At 34.7% G+C, this 17,351-nt stretch overlaps 1 protein-coding gene across 1 annotated transcript in view; it reads right to left on the reverse strand.

The window, feature by feature from the left end:
* Positions 1–943: 943 nt before the first annotated feature.
* Positions 944–17,351, reverse strand: part of LOC111088791 (DNA polymerase alpha catalytic subunit-like) — a 28,564-nt gene continuing 12,156 nt past the window's right edge. Inside the window, exon 5 of the mRNA XM_022399770.1 lies at positions 944–1,128. Coding sequence (XP_022255478.1) covers positions 980–1,128 — 149 coding nt within the window. The 3' untranslated portion in view covers positions 944–979. The remainder of the gene's footprint in view (positions 1,129–17,351) is intronic.

The raw sequence follows: 17,351 nt of genomic DNA on the forward strand, positions 1-17,351 counted from the left end.
TATGCACAGAACCTTATTTTATCTTTGCATACGTTTCCGTTTCGCAGGTTAAGGTGATGCATTGTAACCCAAAAGACAACCATTTTGTCCTATTGGTATACTTCTTTTCTTTCAGCTGAATTGAAAGTCATCAACTATTTTCTTAGTTCCAAAAGTCACAAGACTGCGTAGATGTCTTTACAAACAATTTAAGGTTCAACATAAAAGTATCACGTAAATGCTCCGTACAAATATACACTGCCAAAATTGCTTACTTTGATTACACAACGTTTTTAGAAGTGCGAGTTATTTTTTCTAAAACATAAATTATAAATAGGGGCGTTTCGGGAGTGGAGCAAAAACTCATTTGCCCCCCCCCCTCCCCCGCCACACACACACTTTCTGGTGCCATTGATTATAGATTGGAAGTCACACATGACTCAATTCTTAAAATAAAAACACGGAAAACATTTGCATTGAGAAAAAATATTTATTTGATTATTGATGCAAAATCATCCTCTTTCCGGAGTGAAAACATACAAAAAATATCCTTTAAAATCCACGTCACAGTTTATTACACAATGCCTTTGATATCCACAAAAATAAATAATTATAAACTAACAAGTGACGCTGTTATTAAAAATTTGGTGGCGATGATAAAAAATCAAAATTCGACATTTGTATTGCGTCTATAATTCTTTAAAAGATAAGAGTAGAAATTGACAAAGCCCGTAAACATGCACTCTTTTCTTCTGTTTTATTCGCTAAGTAAAACATGTTCGTATTCAGTATTAAATCTTTTCTTGTGTTTTCTTCGCTAAGTAAAACATGTACGTATTCAGTATTAAATCTTTTCTTCTGTTTTATTCGCTAAGTAAAACATGTAAAGAAAAGATTTAATACTGAATACGAACATGTTTTACTTAGCGAATAAAACAGAAGAAAAGATTTAATACTGAATACGCTCCTTTACCTAAGAAAACCCGTGAAGGTTTATGTGTTAACTCCAGACCGTTGGTTTACACTTATAAAGTCCGTCGAAAAGTCGCTCCAAGTTAACCACTCCATAAGCATTAGACTTCAGAGTTTTATCTACTGTTGCTTTCAGTCTTCGATATAGGGATTCGCCCTCAGGAGGAAAACGAGGAACTAAAAAAATATCAGAATGTATATCAAAAATTCGTAATCTGTAGAAAACAGTACCTATGAAATAACAATAAAGTTCAAAAAGTAAGAGTTTAGCCAAAATATGAAAAAATTGCTATTTTCCAACAACAGCGAATAAATCCAAGTTTCCTCTCGGATCTCTGTAACCGTTATTTTATTCAATGTGTAATACGTTGATTACTTTCTGTAACCGTTATTTTAGGCAATGTGTAATACGTTGGTTACTTTCTGTAACCGTTATTTTAGTCAATGTGTAATACGTTGATTACTTTCTGTAACCGTTATTTTAGGCAATGTGTAATACGTTGGTTACTTTCTGTAACCGTTATTTTAGGCAATGTGTAATACGTTGGTTACTTTCTGTAACCGTTATTTTAGGCAATATCAATATGTAATACGTTGATTAATCTCTGTAACCGTTATTTTAGGCAATGTGTAATACGTTGATTACTTTCTGTAACCGTTATTTTAGGCAATGTGTAATACGTTGGTTACTTTCTGTAACCGTTATTTTAGTCAATGTCAATGTGTAATACGTTGGTTACTTTCTGTAACCGTTATTTTAGGCAATGTGTAATACGTTGGTTACTTTCTGTAACCGTTATTTTAGTCAATGTGTAATACGTTGATTACTTTCTGTAACCGTTATTTTAGTCAATGTCAATGTGTAATACGTTGATTAATCTCTGTAACCGTTATTTTAGGCAATGTGTAATACGTTGATTAAAAGATTTTATTATTAACCACGAGATAGTTTAAAATCGTTCTGCTGGTAATTCGTTTTCTGTTTCTATAACTCTTGGTTGTCAAAGGACCTTTGGATTCAGTTTTTATTTCACATGGCATATACAAAGTAACTCGGGTCACACGTGTGACTGTAATGAAATTGAACGGTCATTGGGAAGAGATAAAGGTCATAGTTTTGTCTCTAAGCATTGTTAATACAAATTTATAAACAAGTTATACCTGAATCGCCAAGCTTGGAATGTACACGAAAGTTCCAACACGTTCTAATTTCAGTTTGTTGAATGTGGAAAAAAAAACTTAAACGAAAGATGATTAGCACTGTAATTACTGTCCCCGCACATCATGAGTACAAGTTACAGTTGTATCCTAGAACATAGGCCTGCCTCTCGCTACAAAAACATTCAATTATAGCTTACTACAAAGGACGTATAGCTCTGCTTTTCTGCCAATTCAACACCACTACAGAATAAAAATATTAATTTTACCTGGTGTGGTTTGCTGAAGAAGGGATGCTAATACCACGCCTCTCTGCTCGTAATTATACCCTGCTATTCGTTTTAACGTCCTAAGTCTTTCCGTTTCCCGGTTCTGTTTAAAAAATCTATTCATAAGTACTTCACTGTGAGAATGTTAACACAGTGAGACACCATTTCTTCCGCTACAGCAGAAAACTGCTATTAAAATAATTACAACAGACCACTGTGCAAATTAGGTGCAGTAGTAAAGTTTTTTTTGTTTTTTTTACTTCTTGTCGTATTAAATACCAATCAGAGAGAGCTTTTAGGGCGCGGCCTAACAAACGCATTGACATGATTCGTTAAAACAATTTTGGTTTCTGCCTACAAATCCATACAAAATTAGATTTTTATGCACGTAACGTACGTTATAGTAAAAGTATTGAAATTAAATTATACCTCTCCGATATGAAGAAATAAACAACAACAACATATTTTGACACGATCTGGAAGCCAATATTAATATTTTATGTGTCCAAAAAAAAATTATCCTCAGTGTGTTAAGCCACATTTACTCCTGTTTAAGTAAAAATGTGTTTCCAAAGTGTTGTTGCCAAGTTTACCTGCGTTTCAGTAACAGTGTATGTCTGTAATGCGTCGTGTTGCCAAGTTTTTACCTGCGTTTTAGTAACAGTGTATGAATATCGTAAAAAGAGTTCTTGATTCATCGGAAGAGGATTACTTGTATTACTTTACACAAATCTAGAAGCTTAACTAGAGTAATATACAAACGATCTTTACAGCTTTTCTTGGAAGGTATTTACTTTTTTATATTTTAGAGATGGAGGTTTATTAACCTCGTCAATAATCTACGGAGGAACAGAGTGCTCTTTTAACGTTATAATGAAGTACCTAAGAAGACCCAAGTTTATAAATCATATTCGTGAAACACGTTGACACACGATAGGGCCACAAAGTGGTAAGTATACGGCATTAACGCTAACATCAGTTGGCGGCAATAAACGGATATTAAACCAACTTATGTCTGCCGCTACAGTAGGATGAAATGAGCATCTGGTGTAGTAAACAGAATTAATTACATGTGTTACAACAATCTTTATAATATTCGAAATAACCATAAAAGACATATGATATTCTGTTCCAGTTTGTTTGTTTGTTTTGGAATTTCGCGCAAAGCTACACGAGGGCTACCTGCGCTAGCCGTCCCTAATTTAGCAGTGAAAGACTAGAGGGAATGCAGCTAGTCATCACCACCCACCGCCAACTCTTGGGCTACTCTTTTACCAACGAATAGTGGGATTGACCGTCACATTATAACGCCCCCACGGCTGAAAGGACGAGCATGTTTGGTGGGACGGGGATGCGAACCCGCGACCCTCAGATTGTGAGTCGAGCGCCTCATCCACCTGGCCATGCCGGGCCCTCTGTTCCAGTTACCCGAACGATGAAACAAATGTAATATACTATAGACATCCAATATATTGGTATAGTTTTATAACACAGTTGTTCCAGCAATTATACAGAAAAAATCAAGTTTTGACTCCCGAGTTTAAACTTATCGAGTTGTTTACTCAGGAAACTTGGCCGAATCTTTACCCCACATCTCTATAAATATGGGTCGCTATGAATTAAATCAGTTTGTGAAAATCCTTTCATAAAATATACAATTCCGAAGACTTATTTTTGAAAGTATTGTAAATGTTACTTTTTTGATTTCAGAGGGCCATATCTTCAATCAACAACAGTTTGAGTATGTTTTTCCCCATGTCAGAACTTCACTTAGATTAACAGTTAATGATTATTACTTATTCCAGAACTGATTACGAAAGCAGCAATATTAACATAGAAGTTTAAAATATCGAATTTGAAAGTTATGTTTGTTAATGACAAATATCAAAGCAGTATTTCGTGCTGAAAAGAGGAAACTTCGGATTTCACGATAGTGTTTAGTTGTAACCTAATTTAATTGTTTCTACAGTGGGGAAAAAAAAACCCACAAAACTTGTGTTTCAATTTTGCGTTCATTCTCGTCTTAAAAAAAAAGAGCACTATGAATATTTTAAAACTATATATCAGGATAAGGTTTGTTTGTTTCTTTTTGAATTTCGCGCAAAGTTACACCAGGGTTATCTGCGCTAGTCGTCTCTAATTCTGCAGTGAAAGACTAGAGGGAAGGCAGCTAGTCATCACCACCCACCGCCAACTTTTGGGCTACTCTTCTACCAACAAATAGTGGGATTGATCATTACATTATATCACCCCCACGGCTGAAAGGGCGATTCGAACCCGCGACCTTTAGACTGCGACTCAAGCGCCCTAACCACCTGGCCATAACAGGATAAGGAAAGAGATGGATCTTCCTGTTATTTTTCTTTAGCAATATGTCATACGTTTCAAAGAATTGTTATTTATTTTCTGTTAGGATAAGCCGCTAGTGATGTAATTAAAAGAAGCTGAAAACATATATTTAGGTACTGTTTAGAACTTTCGTTAAGTGAATGAAGCCCCCATATTTGATTTTAAAGATGATATATATAGGGCGAAAAAAATGCTTCATGCATTTAGATAATAAATAAATATCACATACTGTTCCACGTCAGAAATATTGGTTGCTCTCTTTCAAAAGACCGAAAATTATCCTTTTCAAAAAAGCACGGTTACTTTTACATGTTTTATACAACCAGTTTCAAAAATCGTCCATTTTTAGTTTCAATTAACCGTTAGAAAATAAATGGAAATTTATTTTGAAAGTCTTTATCATAAAACGGAAAAGCACTGAATATTTTAGTTTAATTATCTTTACAATTAAAGACGCCAACAATCCCAGCATGGCCAATTTTCATATCAGTAAAATCGAAAACTCTGTATCACTGCTTGGGACCTGCAAGAAGGTATCCATGTACTAAATCCCATGTAAGTTGGTTGACATACACATAAAGAGTATACGAAAACCCGAAATTGTGCTTTCCTCGCTGAATAACTGAGCAAAAGATAAGAATTTAAAGCTGCCTAATTCTCTGTTTAGTACCTGTAGAAAAGTATCTTTGTACCAAATCCCATGTAAGTTGGTTGACATACACATAAAGAGTACACGAAAACCCGAAATTGTGCTTTCCTCGCTGAATAACTGAGCAAAAGATAAGAATTTAAAGTTGTCTAATTCTCTGTTTGGTACCTGTAGAAAAGTATCTTTGTACTAAATCCCATGTAAATTGGCAGAAATACAGTGAAGTAATTGTCAAAAACACCAAAATTTTGCATTTTGTGGTATCTTGACTCCTTTATAATTACTAGAAACGGGAAAGTCCAACATTTTGTGTGTCAATGTGTGGTACCTATAGAAAAGTATCTTTGTACCAAATTCCACGTAAACTGGTCGAAAAATAGACCAAAACCTCTAAAATTATGGATTTATTTAACCTTCTAACCTCCCAAAATGGGTAATCTCATATTTTTTGTCTGTATATGTATGGGACATGTAAAAAAAGTATCTTTGTACCAAACCCTATGTAAACTGGCCGAAATACGGTGGAGTAATTGTCAAATAACCCTAAAACTATGCATTTTGTGACATATTGACATCTCTTTAACTACTAAAAATGGGCAAGTCCACCTTTTTTTTTAGTGTGTGGGACATGTAAAACAGTATCTTTTTACCCAATTCTATGTAAATTGGTCAAAATACGGCCAAATAATTGCCCCCAAATTATGTTTTTTGTGAGCTCTGAACCTCCATAAAGACTCAAAATGGGAAAATCCAACTATTTTTGTATGCTGACGTGTTGACTGCATCAAAATTTATATTTGTGGCAATTTTCATCTTAATTGGCGGTCGATTGAAAAGCGTGTGGAAGAAGAAAAAAACAATAGAAAAACAGCATGTTTCTCTTCGGAGACATAACAACGCTCTACACAAAAGAACGCAGGGACCAGTCTCGAAAAAATAAACTAGGAAACTAATCTCTTAATCTGATATTCAGATGTTTAAAGAATTAAAAACCGTTCTGTTTTACATACCTAAACTACAAGCTATCCAAGTACCTTCTGACTAGCATAATAATTCATGTCATTATACTACTTACTTTCTATAATAATTCATGTCATTATACTACTTACTTTCTATAATAATTCATGTCATTATACTACTTACTTTCTATAATAACTCATGTCATTATACTACTTACTTTCTATAATAATTCATGTCATTATACTACTTACTTTCTATAATAATTCATGTCATTATACTACCTACTTTCTATAATATTTCATGTCATTATACTACCTACTTTCTATAATATTTCATGTCATTATACTACTACTTTCTATAATAATTCATGTGAGTTATTATAGAAAGTAGATAGTATAATGAATGTCATTGTACTACTTACTTTCTATAATAATTCATGTCATTATACTACTTACTTTCTATAATAATTCATGTCATTATACTACTTTACTTTCTATAGTAATTCATGTCACGATACTACTTACTTTCTATAATAATTCATGTCATTATACTACTTACTTTCTATAATAATTCATGTCATTATACTATCTACTTTCTATAATAATTCATGTCATTATACTATCTACTTTCTATAATAACTCATGTCATTATACTATCTACTTTCTATAATAATTCATGTCATTATACTACCTACTTTCTATAATAATTCATGTCATTATACTACTTACTTTCTATAATAAATCATGTCATTATACTACTTACTTTCTATAATAATTCATGTCATTATACTACTTACTTTCTGTAATAATTCATGTCATTATACTACTTACTTTCTATAAATATCTAAAGCCGATATTTCAAACTGTAAAATATGACAACTTTCTCTGAAGATCTCTTTTACCTGGTAAAAACTTTTCCTTTCCAGAACATTTACACGCCCCCCCCCCCCGAATTCATGCGGTTATGCAACCTCGGCATTGTTTGCATAATCAAAGTATGAATTTATAGACTTAGTAGAGCCAAGTCTAGGCCAAAGTTTGAAAGATATATATGGTTTGTTTTTGTTGCTAGGCAAGTGATGCCTGCTAGCCAGACAGTCTTATGTCTAATAGTGTTTGTCGTTATTACCTCATATCCAAAAATGTTAATTTACTAACGATCGTGGAATTGCATTAATTATGTCTAACATCGTCTTAAATATTATTGTTTTTGTGTTTTAGGTAAGGTCTGCATAATTTAAAATTTTGCCGCATAATGTTTCTTGTTTTCTACCTAATCAACAATTTTATGGTACCTAATTTCATACTATTAGCGGCAGAGTTTTAACTTTTTTGGTTCACAAAAATCGAAGACCCGCATTTAGAGCAAATATTGATATAATTTTCCCTTCCGCTTTTCCACATATACTCAGCAAATAATGAACACGTCATTAATTGATTTTTATCTGCAAATATTCAACCGGTGTTTTCTACACCTTTTATATTTGACTAAAATTGAAAAAACAACAACAAATAAACCAGGTGTTCCATTATAGCCCACAATTTGAGACTCCAGGATCAAAGATTCGTAACATTTATGATATCAAGAGTCGAGGAAACAAGTACAATTGCAAGTTCTTTATACAAGTAGTTTGTAGGTAAGCTTCTTACAAAATTCTGTTCAGCTTCTTCAACGATTATATCCAATATTCACAAAAAATAATAATAATAAACCATGTGCCAAGACATATAACACTTGCGAAGATTGCTTTCGCCAGCGCCATTTGTAGAGCTTTATCAACCAGCACACCTCCCAAGACGCTGTCAGTCGAACCTAAAACACCTCTCACCAAAATATATTAGAGTTACTTCAGTCGAACCTAAAACACCTCTCACCAAGATATATTAGTTACTTTACGATAACAATTTACGGCGCATTCTGCAGTAACAACAATTTCACACAAATCTGAGTTAACAAAAGATAAATTTGAGGACAAGTTACATGTCAGAATAGGATATCAAGTAGGAGAGATCCAATAATGATTTACGTACACGTAGCGTACAGACCCGATCATTGTTCTACGCTTATATTCACTAATTTCTCGAAATACCCATTTCGGGTTTTTTACATCGTGGCCCGGCATAGCCAGGTGGTTAGGGCGCTCGACTCGCAATCTGAGGGTCGCGGGTTCGAATCTCCGTCACACCAAACATGTTCGCCCCCTTTTAGCCGTGGGGGCGTTATTATGTGACGGTCAATCCCACTATTCGTTGGTACAAGAGTAGTCCAAGAGTTGGCGGTGGGTGGTGATGACTAGCTGCCTTCCCTCTAGTCTTACACTCCCTAAATTAGGGATGGCTAGCGCAGATAGCCCTCGTGTAGCTTTGCGTGAAATTCAAAACAAACAAACAATTCTACATGGTTCACGAACTTACATACGGTAGAGTTTGTTCCAGCCATGTTTTATAACAACAAAACACTGCGAAAGTTAACCTCATTTTCAAGTAACTATTTTCAGGTTTACAGGAATAAAAACAGTGCAATTATCACTAATAAAAAAGTTGATAACAAATTTTAAAGAGATAGTTTAAGTATCTTATAATGAACTCGTGCTATATTTAGTGAGGGATGTCTTTTTGATACATTTTATCCAGAAATTTGTTGCATATTCGTTTCCGATTATGTTTGTTTGTTTGTAATTAAGGACAAAGCTAGACAATGGGCTATCTGTGCTCTGCCCACCTCGGGTATCGAAACCCGGATTCTATCGTTGTAAGTCCGCAGACATGCCGCTGTGCCACTGGGGGCTTCCGATTATGAAAAGCCTGTAGTGGGACATTTAAAAATGGACCTTTAAAACACATGCAAAGTTCTGTTCACGCTCTATGGTAAAAATCTGAATGGCCTGTCACAATGAAGGTTAAAAGCCATGACCCTGTTGTTGCAGTTCAATTGAATTTAATGTGTTTTTTTCAGTACGGATGCAGCTGAAATTAGCTATTTCTGAAATGGTAACATTACAAAACTATTCAACATCGAAAGTTTCCTATTTCGCGATAAAGTATGCAAGGCAAGTCATTTTGACGTTTGTAAGGGTATCAAATGTTAAATCGTATGGATAAAATATAATTCCAACAAGAAAAGAACAGGCTATCTGTAGCACTTCGGAGACATGGAGAAAGTTCCAAACTTATAACTTTAAGTACCCAAGAATACAGTAGTCCACTGAAGCCAAAGTGCGACCCCCCCCCCCCTTGGGCCTGTAAAAAAGATAATTTACATAGATTTAGAAAGTTTGTCGTCACACTGGATGAAGAACGTTTACTTAACCGGTAACAAAAGTTTAGATAATTTATTATCGTCTTGCCAGTGATACAATATTCCAAAAATGGTAAAAAGGATGTCGCTAGTTTTTACAAGGTATTAATGACGGTAATTTAAAAATACAGGTAATCCAGAAAAACGTCATGGTAACTACCGCATACTCTCAGACTAAGGTACTGACATCATTATACAGTAAAGAAATATCAACTTTGAATTGATTGGAAGACAATAGGTTATAGTTCATCAAGACAATAGCATTCAGCCACAGGACAATGTTGATATGCCAGCTTCTCCACAAGATGAAAGTACAAACAAGATTTCATAATATATACCATTAATGCTATTTTCTAATTGCCTTTCAGTTACTCAAACGGGCTCTCAGAAATCGTCGACTGAAAGCGTAAAAAGGCGGGGGACAACAGTAACCTCAGAACACTGTGAAAAAGCATCCTGCTGTGGTCATCGTGTTCCAGAGCAATAGCCCACCAAAGAACACCACCATTGATGGAAGAAGGAGATGTAAGGCCTAGGCACTTATTCTTGCATCGTTTACATATCTCTAAGGTAAGTAACAGGAAAAAATTATGTTGATAAATTATCGAGATAAATCGGTCTATTTTAAAATGTTCTTTATCATAAGGAATTATGAACGATGTACAAAATCCAAAAAGTCATTACCTACGATCACTCACAACTTTACCACTGCTGTTAATTTCTGGAAGGGAAGGTGGGATAAGACGGTCACTTTAATTTTGAATGCAGTTGTTATTAATTAAGATGAATGTCATGAAAAAGCTTAAAATGAACCTTATTTTATTATAAATGTCGTTCCTAGTCAAAACAAAGACATGGATGCTTTTTATGCATTGAAAAAAATGCACTTTTTGTGGTTGTGAGCCATTTTACCAAAAAGGTTGGATAAAAAGAACCCCCAAAATAGAGTAAGCTGAACCCCATCTAATTTAAAATAAATGCTGCATTTATCAACTTTAAAGAAATACTTCTAAATCACAATTTATAATATCCAGGTAAGGGAGGGGAATCTTACCCTAAGCTACTAATAGTAAAGCAATCGTACGTTATCAAAACAAACTCAAATTAAGTTTCTTTTTCCGACTGTCTATAAATCAACAGAGTAAAATACCCTGAAATATCGACTTTTAACCATAAGCAAATCTTACCTGTTTACCTTACATCAAAGAGGTTTAAAAACAAGAAACTGCTTTTCGCCAGTGCGTTTATGCACTGGATAACGTGAACGATAGTTATATATATCTATATATAATTTATTGACGGCATCATGGCATAACGTATTATATACAGGGGCTGTCGATTTACCGAAGGTTACCGCCTTACATTACTTTCCCCTAAACACCGATTATGTCACTAGACAGTTAACTATATACTTCTAATTTGTTCTAAATGTTTACTAAGCTAATCTGACGCAATACCAATACTGATAAAATCTACATGTTTAAATTATATGACACGTTTGTAATATTCACACGTAAAAGTTTATTCTAACCTACTTTACCTAAAGATCAGGACAAAGATCTTTTGTTAGTAGGAGGAATCTGATCCTAGCCTGATCATCAGTGTCAATATAATATAAAACAATTACCACCAGACCACTGATGTCAACACAGACATTGTTAATATAGGGCACAGAACAAAATCTTTAGTTTATGTAAACTTACGATTAAATCAATTCCTGTTCCCCGGTGGGACAGCAGTAAGTCTACGGATTTACAACGTTAAACTATGTGGTTCGATTCCCCTCGGTGGACACAGCAGATAGCCCGATGCGGCTTTACTATAAGACAAACACACAATCAATTGCACGTCTCAAACAAGAGAGGCTACTCCCACGTAAGCTCTAGTCAACCGTGGGTTTTAAATGTAGGAAGTTGAGATCTGAACCCTACTTTAACACCAGGACTGAAGGTAGCAATTATGCTTTTTCAGTAACAGCTGTCTTTGAATTCAACTGTAAGATCACAGTTTCGTGACAAGTGCACCATAAACCAAGTAATCACAAACACTACGGAGATTGGATATTTCTTTTTCGTTATATAGGAATTTTAGTACAATGTAATTTTATTAAACTTATTGACGTATAGTATACTACGAAAGTGTATTAAGCACATCACTAACAAACTTTTAAAGTATTGTATTTCTTCAAATCGTTTAGCCAGTATTTAAGAAATAGCCAGAAACTTTATATGTTAACCATTTTAGGCTCTGCACTTCGCTTCCTTCTTTACTGAAAATATTTTAGTCTGTACTGTAAAGACAGCGTTTTCTCAAGTCGAGTTTTCTATCATGAGTATTTACTGTGTACAGTGCGAGTTTTATTTGTTGACTATTAGTGCTATAGTTGATGGTTTGTATTTACTGTGTACAGTGAGAGTTTTATTTGTTGACTATTAGTGCTACAATGGTTCTTTTTCGTCAAAAATTAAAACTGAACGATCGTCTAGGTTGTTTACAGGGTTTCATTTTACTTAAATTTACTCTAAAGTTTGCCTTACTGGAGGAAGTAATTTTGTTTAAAATGTGTATTTTACTCATTTATCCCAGAAGATTGAAGATCCACCTTCTGGTGGCGCGCGTGTTAAGTGTTTTCGTTAGTTAGTATTGTATCACAGTCTAAGTTTGTGTTAAATGCAGAAGAGAAATAATTTTGTATCAAATTAACATTAATTACCAAAAGTTGCGGAACAAAATTTCTTTAAAAATATATTGTGTAAAGATAGAGAACAGATTTGTATCACTAAACGTCTAAACTTTATCACCTTCAGTGAAATCGTTATCAATCCCTCCAGAATACAGGAGTACACGAAAAATCCAGAGAATTGTTAGTTTTTAGTTTATATGCTATTGGCAAAGATTGTTATGACTATTTTCACGGTAGTTGTTTTCTGAACAAAGCCAGATTGGGCTATTTGTGGAGTCCACCGAAGAGAATCGAATCCCGGATTTTAACGTTGGAAGACTGTAAACTTACCGCCGTCCCACCTGAGGACTTATCAACGTCTAAAATTACCCTAGATGAACGTGTGCATCCTTATAGAACCTTGAGTTTTGGTTTCAGTTTTTGAGTTTATTCTTATATCTATTTATAAAATGTTTGCTGTATTAACTCCAGAAAATTATCATATATGGTGCAGCAATGTCAAACTTTATTCAATTATTCTTTAAATTATTCCAGCCCAAACGAGAAAAAAAAATCCCAATATTTCTTCAACATTATCCGAGTAACGGATTAACATTTTATTAATTTAAAAATTTTGTAACGTCATGAAATTGATGCCATCGGAATTATACATAAACATGCAGTTAGATGAGATTTAAAAAAGTTTTATGTAGAGGATTTAGACTGCTTTGTCACTCTAGCTAGTTTGACATGCACAAAACCATCAACTGTAGCACTAATAGTCAACAAATAAAACTCACTGTACACAGTAAATACAAACCATCAACTGTAGCACTAATAGTCAACAAATAAAACTCACTGTACACAGTAAATACAAACCATCAACGGTAGCACTAATAGTCAACAAATAAAACTCGCACTGTACACAGTAAATACAAACCATTATTCTACCTAAACTTTCTAACAAGAACTCTATTTCCAATTTAAAAAGGATTTTTTTGTTTGTTTTGAATTTCGCGCAAAGCTACACGAGGGCCATCTGCGCTAGCCGTCCCTAATTTAGCAGAGGGAAGGCAGCTAGTCATCACCGCCTACCGCCAACTCTTGGCCTACTCTATTACCAACAAATAGCGGGATTAACCATACATTATAACGCTCCCACGGCTGAAAGAGCGAGCATGTTTGGTGGAACGAGGATTCGAACCCGTGACCCGCAGATTGCAAGTCGAGCGCCATAACCACCTGGCTTTTAAAAACGAAGAGGTAAAGTTTCATTCACGGTGTTGAGACTTTTTTTTTCTAAATGTTATACGGGATTTTGAATATTTTAACCTCACTTATATTTGCCCGAATGTCAACAAATTGATTTGTGCTGCAATTCTAACTAAATGTATATTTATTTATTCATATGTATATACTTTACTATATGTTGCTGTTTTAGCGAAAAGCTACACCATGGGCTATCTACACTCTGCCCACCGCGGGGAATCGAATTCCTAATTTTAGCATTGCAAGTCCGTTAACTTATCACTGACCCACCAGCGGACTGTCGTCATATGAAATTGAATTTTTCTTCAAGATCATTCATAAGAAACATCTACTAACCTGGTTTATGTCAGATATCTTACAACCCTTTATAAAATAGCCAACAATATTATTTAAACACTATAGCTATTAATCCAACACTATTCGTTAATAAGTAGGTCTGTACACTAAAACTACAACGTATCTAACAATGATCTTTAATAATAACAAGTAAAAGTACCCGTCCCCAGTGACGGAAAAGCTTAAGTTAACCTATCTACTTAAATTACTTCATGACTTTAAAAAGGTTAATTGTGTTGCACTCTTGATTTCACTCAGAGCCAAAGCTCTGAGCTACTCATATCACCCACCGCGAAAAGTAATTGATGAGCATTTCGGTCATGTTAAGAGTCACTCAACAATAACATACGGTAAATCTACATTTTAATTCTTTAAGTTACGTCATATTTTGAAACGTGAATGATTAATTCCTAACAAGAATATCCTGCTTGCGAAATAAAATTTTGCATCAACATTATTCATGTCTGTTCTCCCGTCATTTCAAAGGTGAATATTGAGCTTTGCCTGCGTGTGCAGCTTTTCAAACGCAGCTGGCTTAAACAGGAGGCAGACAAACGCTCGGAGAGACACCAAGGTCTGCAATATATATATATATATCACTGAACTGAAAGGTCGCTCTTGGGAAACGTTCTACATCGGTTTGAAAACATGAGGATTTTAAATTTCAGTTATTTGTTACAATTATTTACGAGACCTTATGTAGATCAAAAATAGTTACTTTCTACAAAGTAAACGGTAAGCCAAGAAACGTACCTTAAATGACATCCGGGAATGAACCAACTTCTATAAATAATAGCCTTTTATATTTTTAACTTTACCAGTCTTTAGGTTTCCATTCGTCACAGTTTTAAGTTTATATTTAAATAAATACAGAAATATTTTCATATCGATTTTCTCCAAAAGGGTTTCTGTTAAAAACGTTCGTTAAAGAGTTCGCAGGTTGTTTTGTATTGAAGTCTTTCATTACAAGAATCTTGTAAATCTTGGCCCACACCTTTACTTTTTAAACAAGGTTGGATGCTTCCCGGTGGTTCAGCGATAAGTCTGAGGGCTTATAACGCTAAAAATCGGGTTTGTACTTCACAACAAAAAACAAACACGGTTGGATAGTTTCTTTAAAATGTAATTAAAAAAAAGGGTTAAGTACTTTAATGAACCAGATGTAAAATTACAATAATGGATTAGTACTGGGTTAATAATATACCAAACGATTTTACTTCATATATACACGCTCAAATTAAAAAAATGTGCAACCTAGGATGCTGTACGCACATACTTACTATACAAAATATAATCAAATGTGGCGGCGACTGGTGTCATTACTTTAAAATATCCCGATATTTATATTTTTCGCATTAGAATAGCCAACGTCACTTATTTTCACAAAAGTTAAAATGAAATATAAGGTCTCTGTATAGACAGCCGGAAGCTGTTAGAATTATCGAAATATGGCTCCTCATACGAGCAGCGGTAACGCCAATTTCTTTAAAACAATTGTCACGTTGCAAACACACAGTACAAAAATAATTTAGGTAATTTTCTAACATTAGGCGACGTTCGTTGGTTATAATCTGCCCCACCTCCTTACTTAAAACCCTTATGGCATGTTGAATACCTTAACTAACGTACTTATAATTATAAGACTTCATTCAGTTATTCAACAAAAGTCCCGTGCATGATTGTGAAATGCTAAAATTCTTGTTATTCATCGTAAATTAAACTTTACTGCTAATACTCACACAATTCAGTATGAAATACAGTTGTGAATGACTTCCCAGTCTCTTGTTACTATTACCTTAAACTCGTAGTAGGTTTTCGTACATAATAAAACGCCATCTTGGACAGTAGACAATAGTATGAATCGGTGGAGCTTGGATGGAAGAAAGGTTGGCCTTTAAACACGATTTACCCCCAGGCCACAGGCTAGTAGTAGTTATAACCGGCAGCAGCGGACAATTTTACGCCATCAACTGGCGACAACTTTTTGCAACAAAATTAGCGGTGTAGGCAGACTGAAAATTGCCACTAAGCGTTTGTAAAAACGTTGACAGTTTTAAAACCGACGAGCATACAGTGCGGTGACACGCGGCACGAGCTGACATTAAAGTCACGCGCTGTACAAGGCCAAATCAATCTTAAGGTAAAACAGTTTTTGACGAGGCTTAACCAACTTTTCTTGTGAAAGGAGAGATTTAATGACTATGTTTTACGTCTCATTCTAGTTCCTTTTTCTTTTTTTTTGAATTATCATACTTTATAACAAAAAAAACAAGCTATCATAAACGTCACTGGCAACAGTCGATTCTCCAACCTGTAAAAAAATATCTACAGCTCGATGATATTTATATCTAATCGACCAGACTCCTAAGACCAACAGCCGTAAGGAAATCAGACAATTTGGATTTAAGCAAAAAGAACACAAAATTACAAGCTTATAGCTGACATGATTTATAAACATAAGAACATAAATACCTGTAGTTTCTATAGTACAGATTAGCACAAAAAATCAGAGTACGTTCTGTTACTAAAGAAAGGAGAAACGTTTCTAAATTCAGTTTCTTTGCTTAAGAATGTAAATTATCAGCAAAGAATGGAATGTAACAAAACAATCCACTGACAATCATACGTTATGTACTATTACTCAGTGTTTGTATATTTCTTACACAAGAAAACCACAAAAACTACATAAAGGGTTTGGTTATCTGTACATAACTGTCTTTAATTTTGTGCTGATAGATAACTATAACGAAGGCTGTTAGTCAATAGCGCTCACCGCCAACTATTGGGCTACTCTAATCAAATATGGGGTTTCAGTGCCACTCTTATAGCGCACTCTCGGCCCCAAGGTCCAAAGCGCGTTAGAGGGCAAAAGGCGGCGAGACACGAATCTTCGGATTCACAATTGGAGCGCTATAACCATCAGAATAAACTTGGGCCTGAAAGAATGAGGAAATTTTAATGAACTTTGACATAAATATAGTACTAACAGCCTTTGGGAATGGGAACGTATATGAATGGGAGTGTTTTAAAGAAAAACATATCAAACGCAGAGAAAACAAAACACACACACAGAAAAAAAAAACGGGGCAGTTCAGAGATATTTCTTCATTCTTATATTACAAATGTCCTGCCCAAAATATATAAAAGCCCTTGGGCATGCGGGAAGTCAATCCAACTTTCTCTATAAACGAATTCCAAAGGGTAAGTAAAGATTACCGCTATAAAAATGTCTGATGCCAAAATGTCCTGAAGTACACGAATAATGAAAGAGAACTGATTATATGTAGACTGCGCCCACTTCATGGATGTTCGGCACCATTTTATTTGGTGTAGCTTCTCCATCCAGTTGAGAAGCAATGGTCAGACATGACCTGGATAACTTCTTCATCCAGTTGGTCAGACATAACCTGGATAACTTCTCATCCAGTTGGTCAGACATGACCTGGATAAC

The sequence above is a fragment of the Limulus polyphemus genome, unplaced genomic scaffold (genome assembly GCF_000517525.1).
Source record: "Limulus polyphemus unplaced genomic scaffold, Limulus_polyphemus-2.1.2 Scaffold4444, whole genome shotgun sequence".
In the NCBI taxonomy this organism is placed as follows: domain Eukaryota; kingdom Metazoa; phylum Arthropoda; class Merostomata; order Xiphosura; family Limulidae; genus Limulus; species Limulus polyphemus.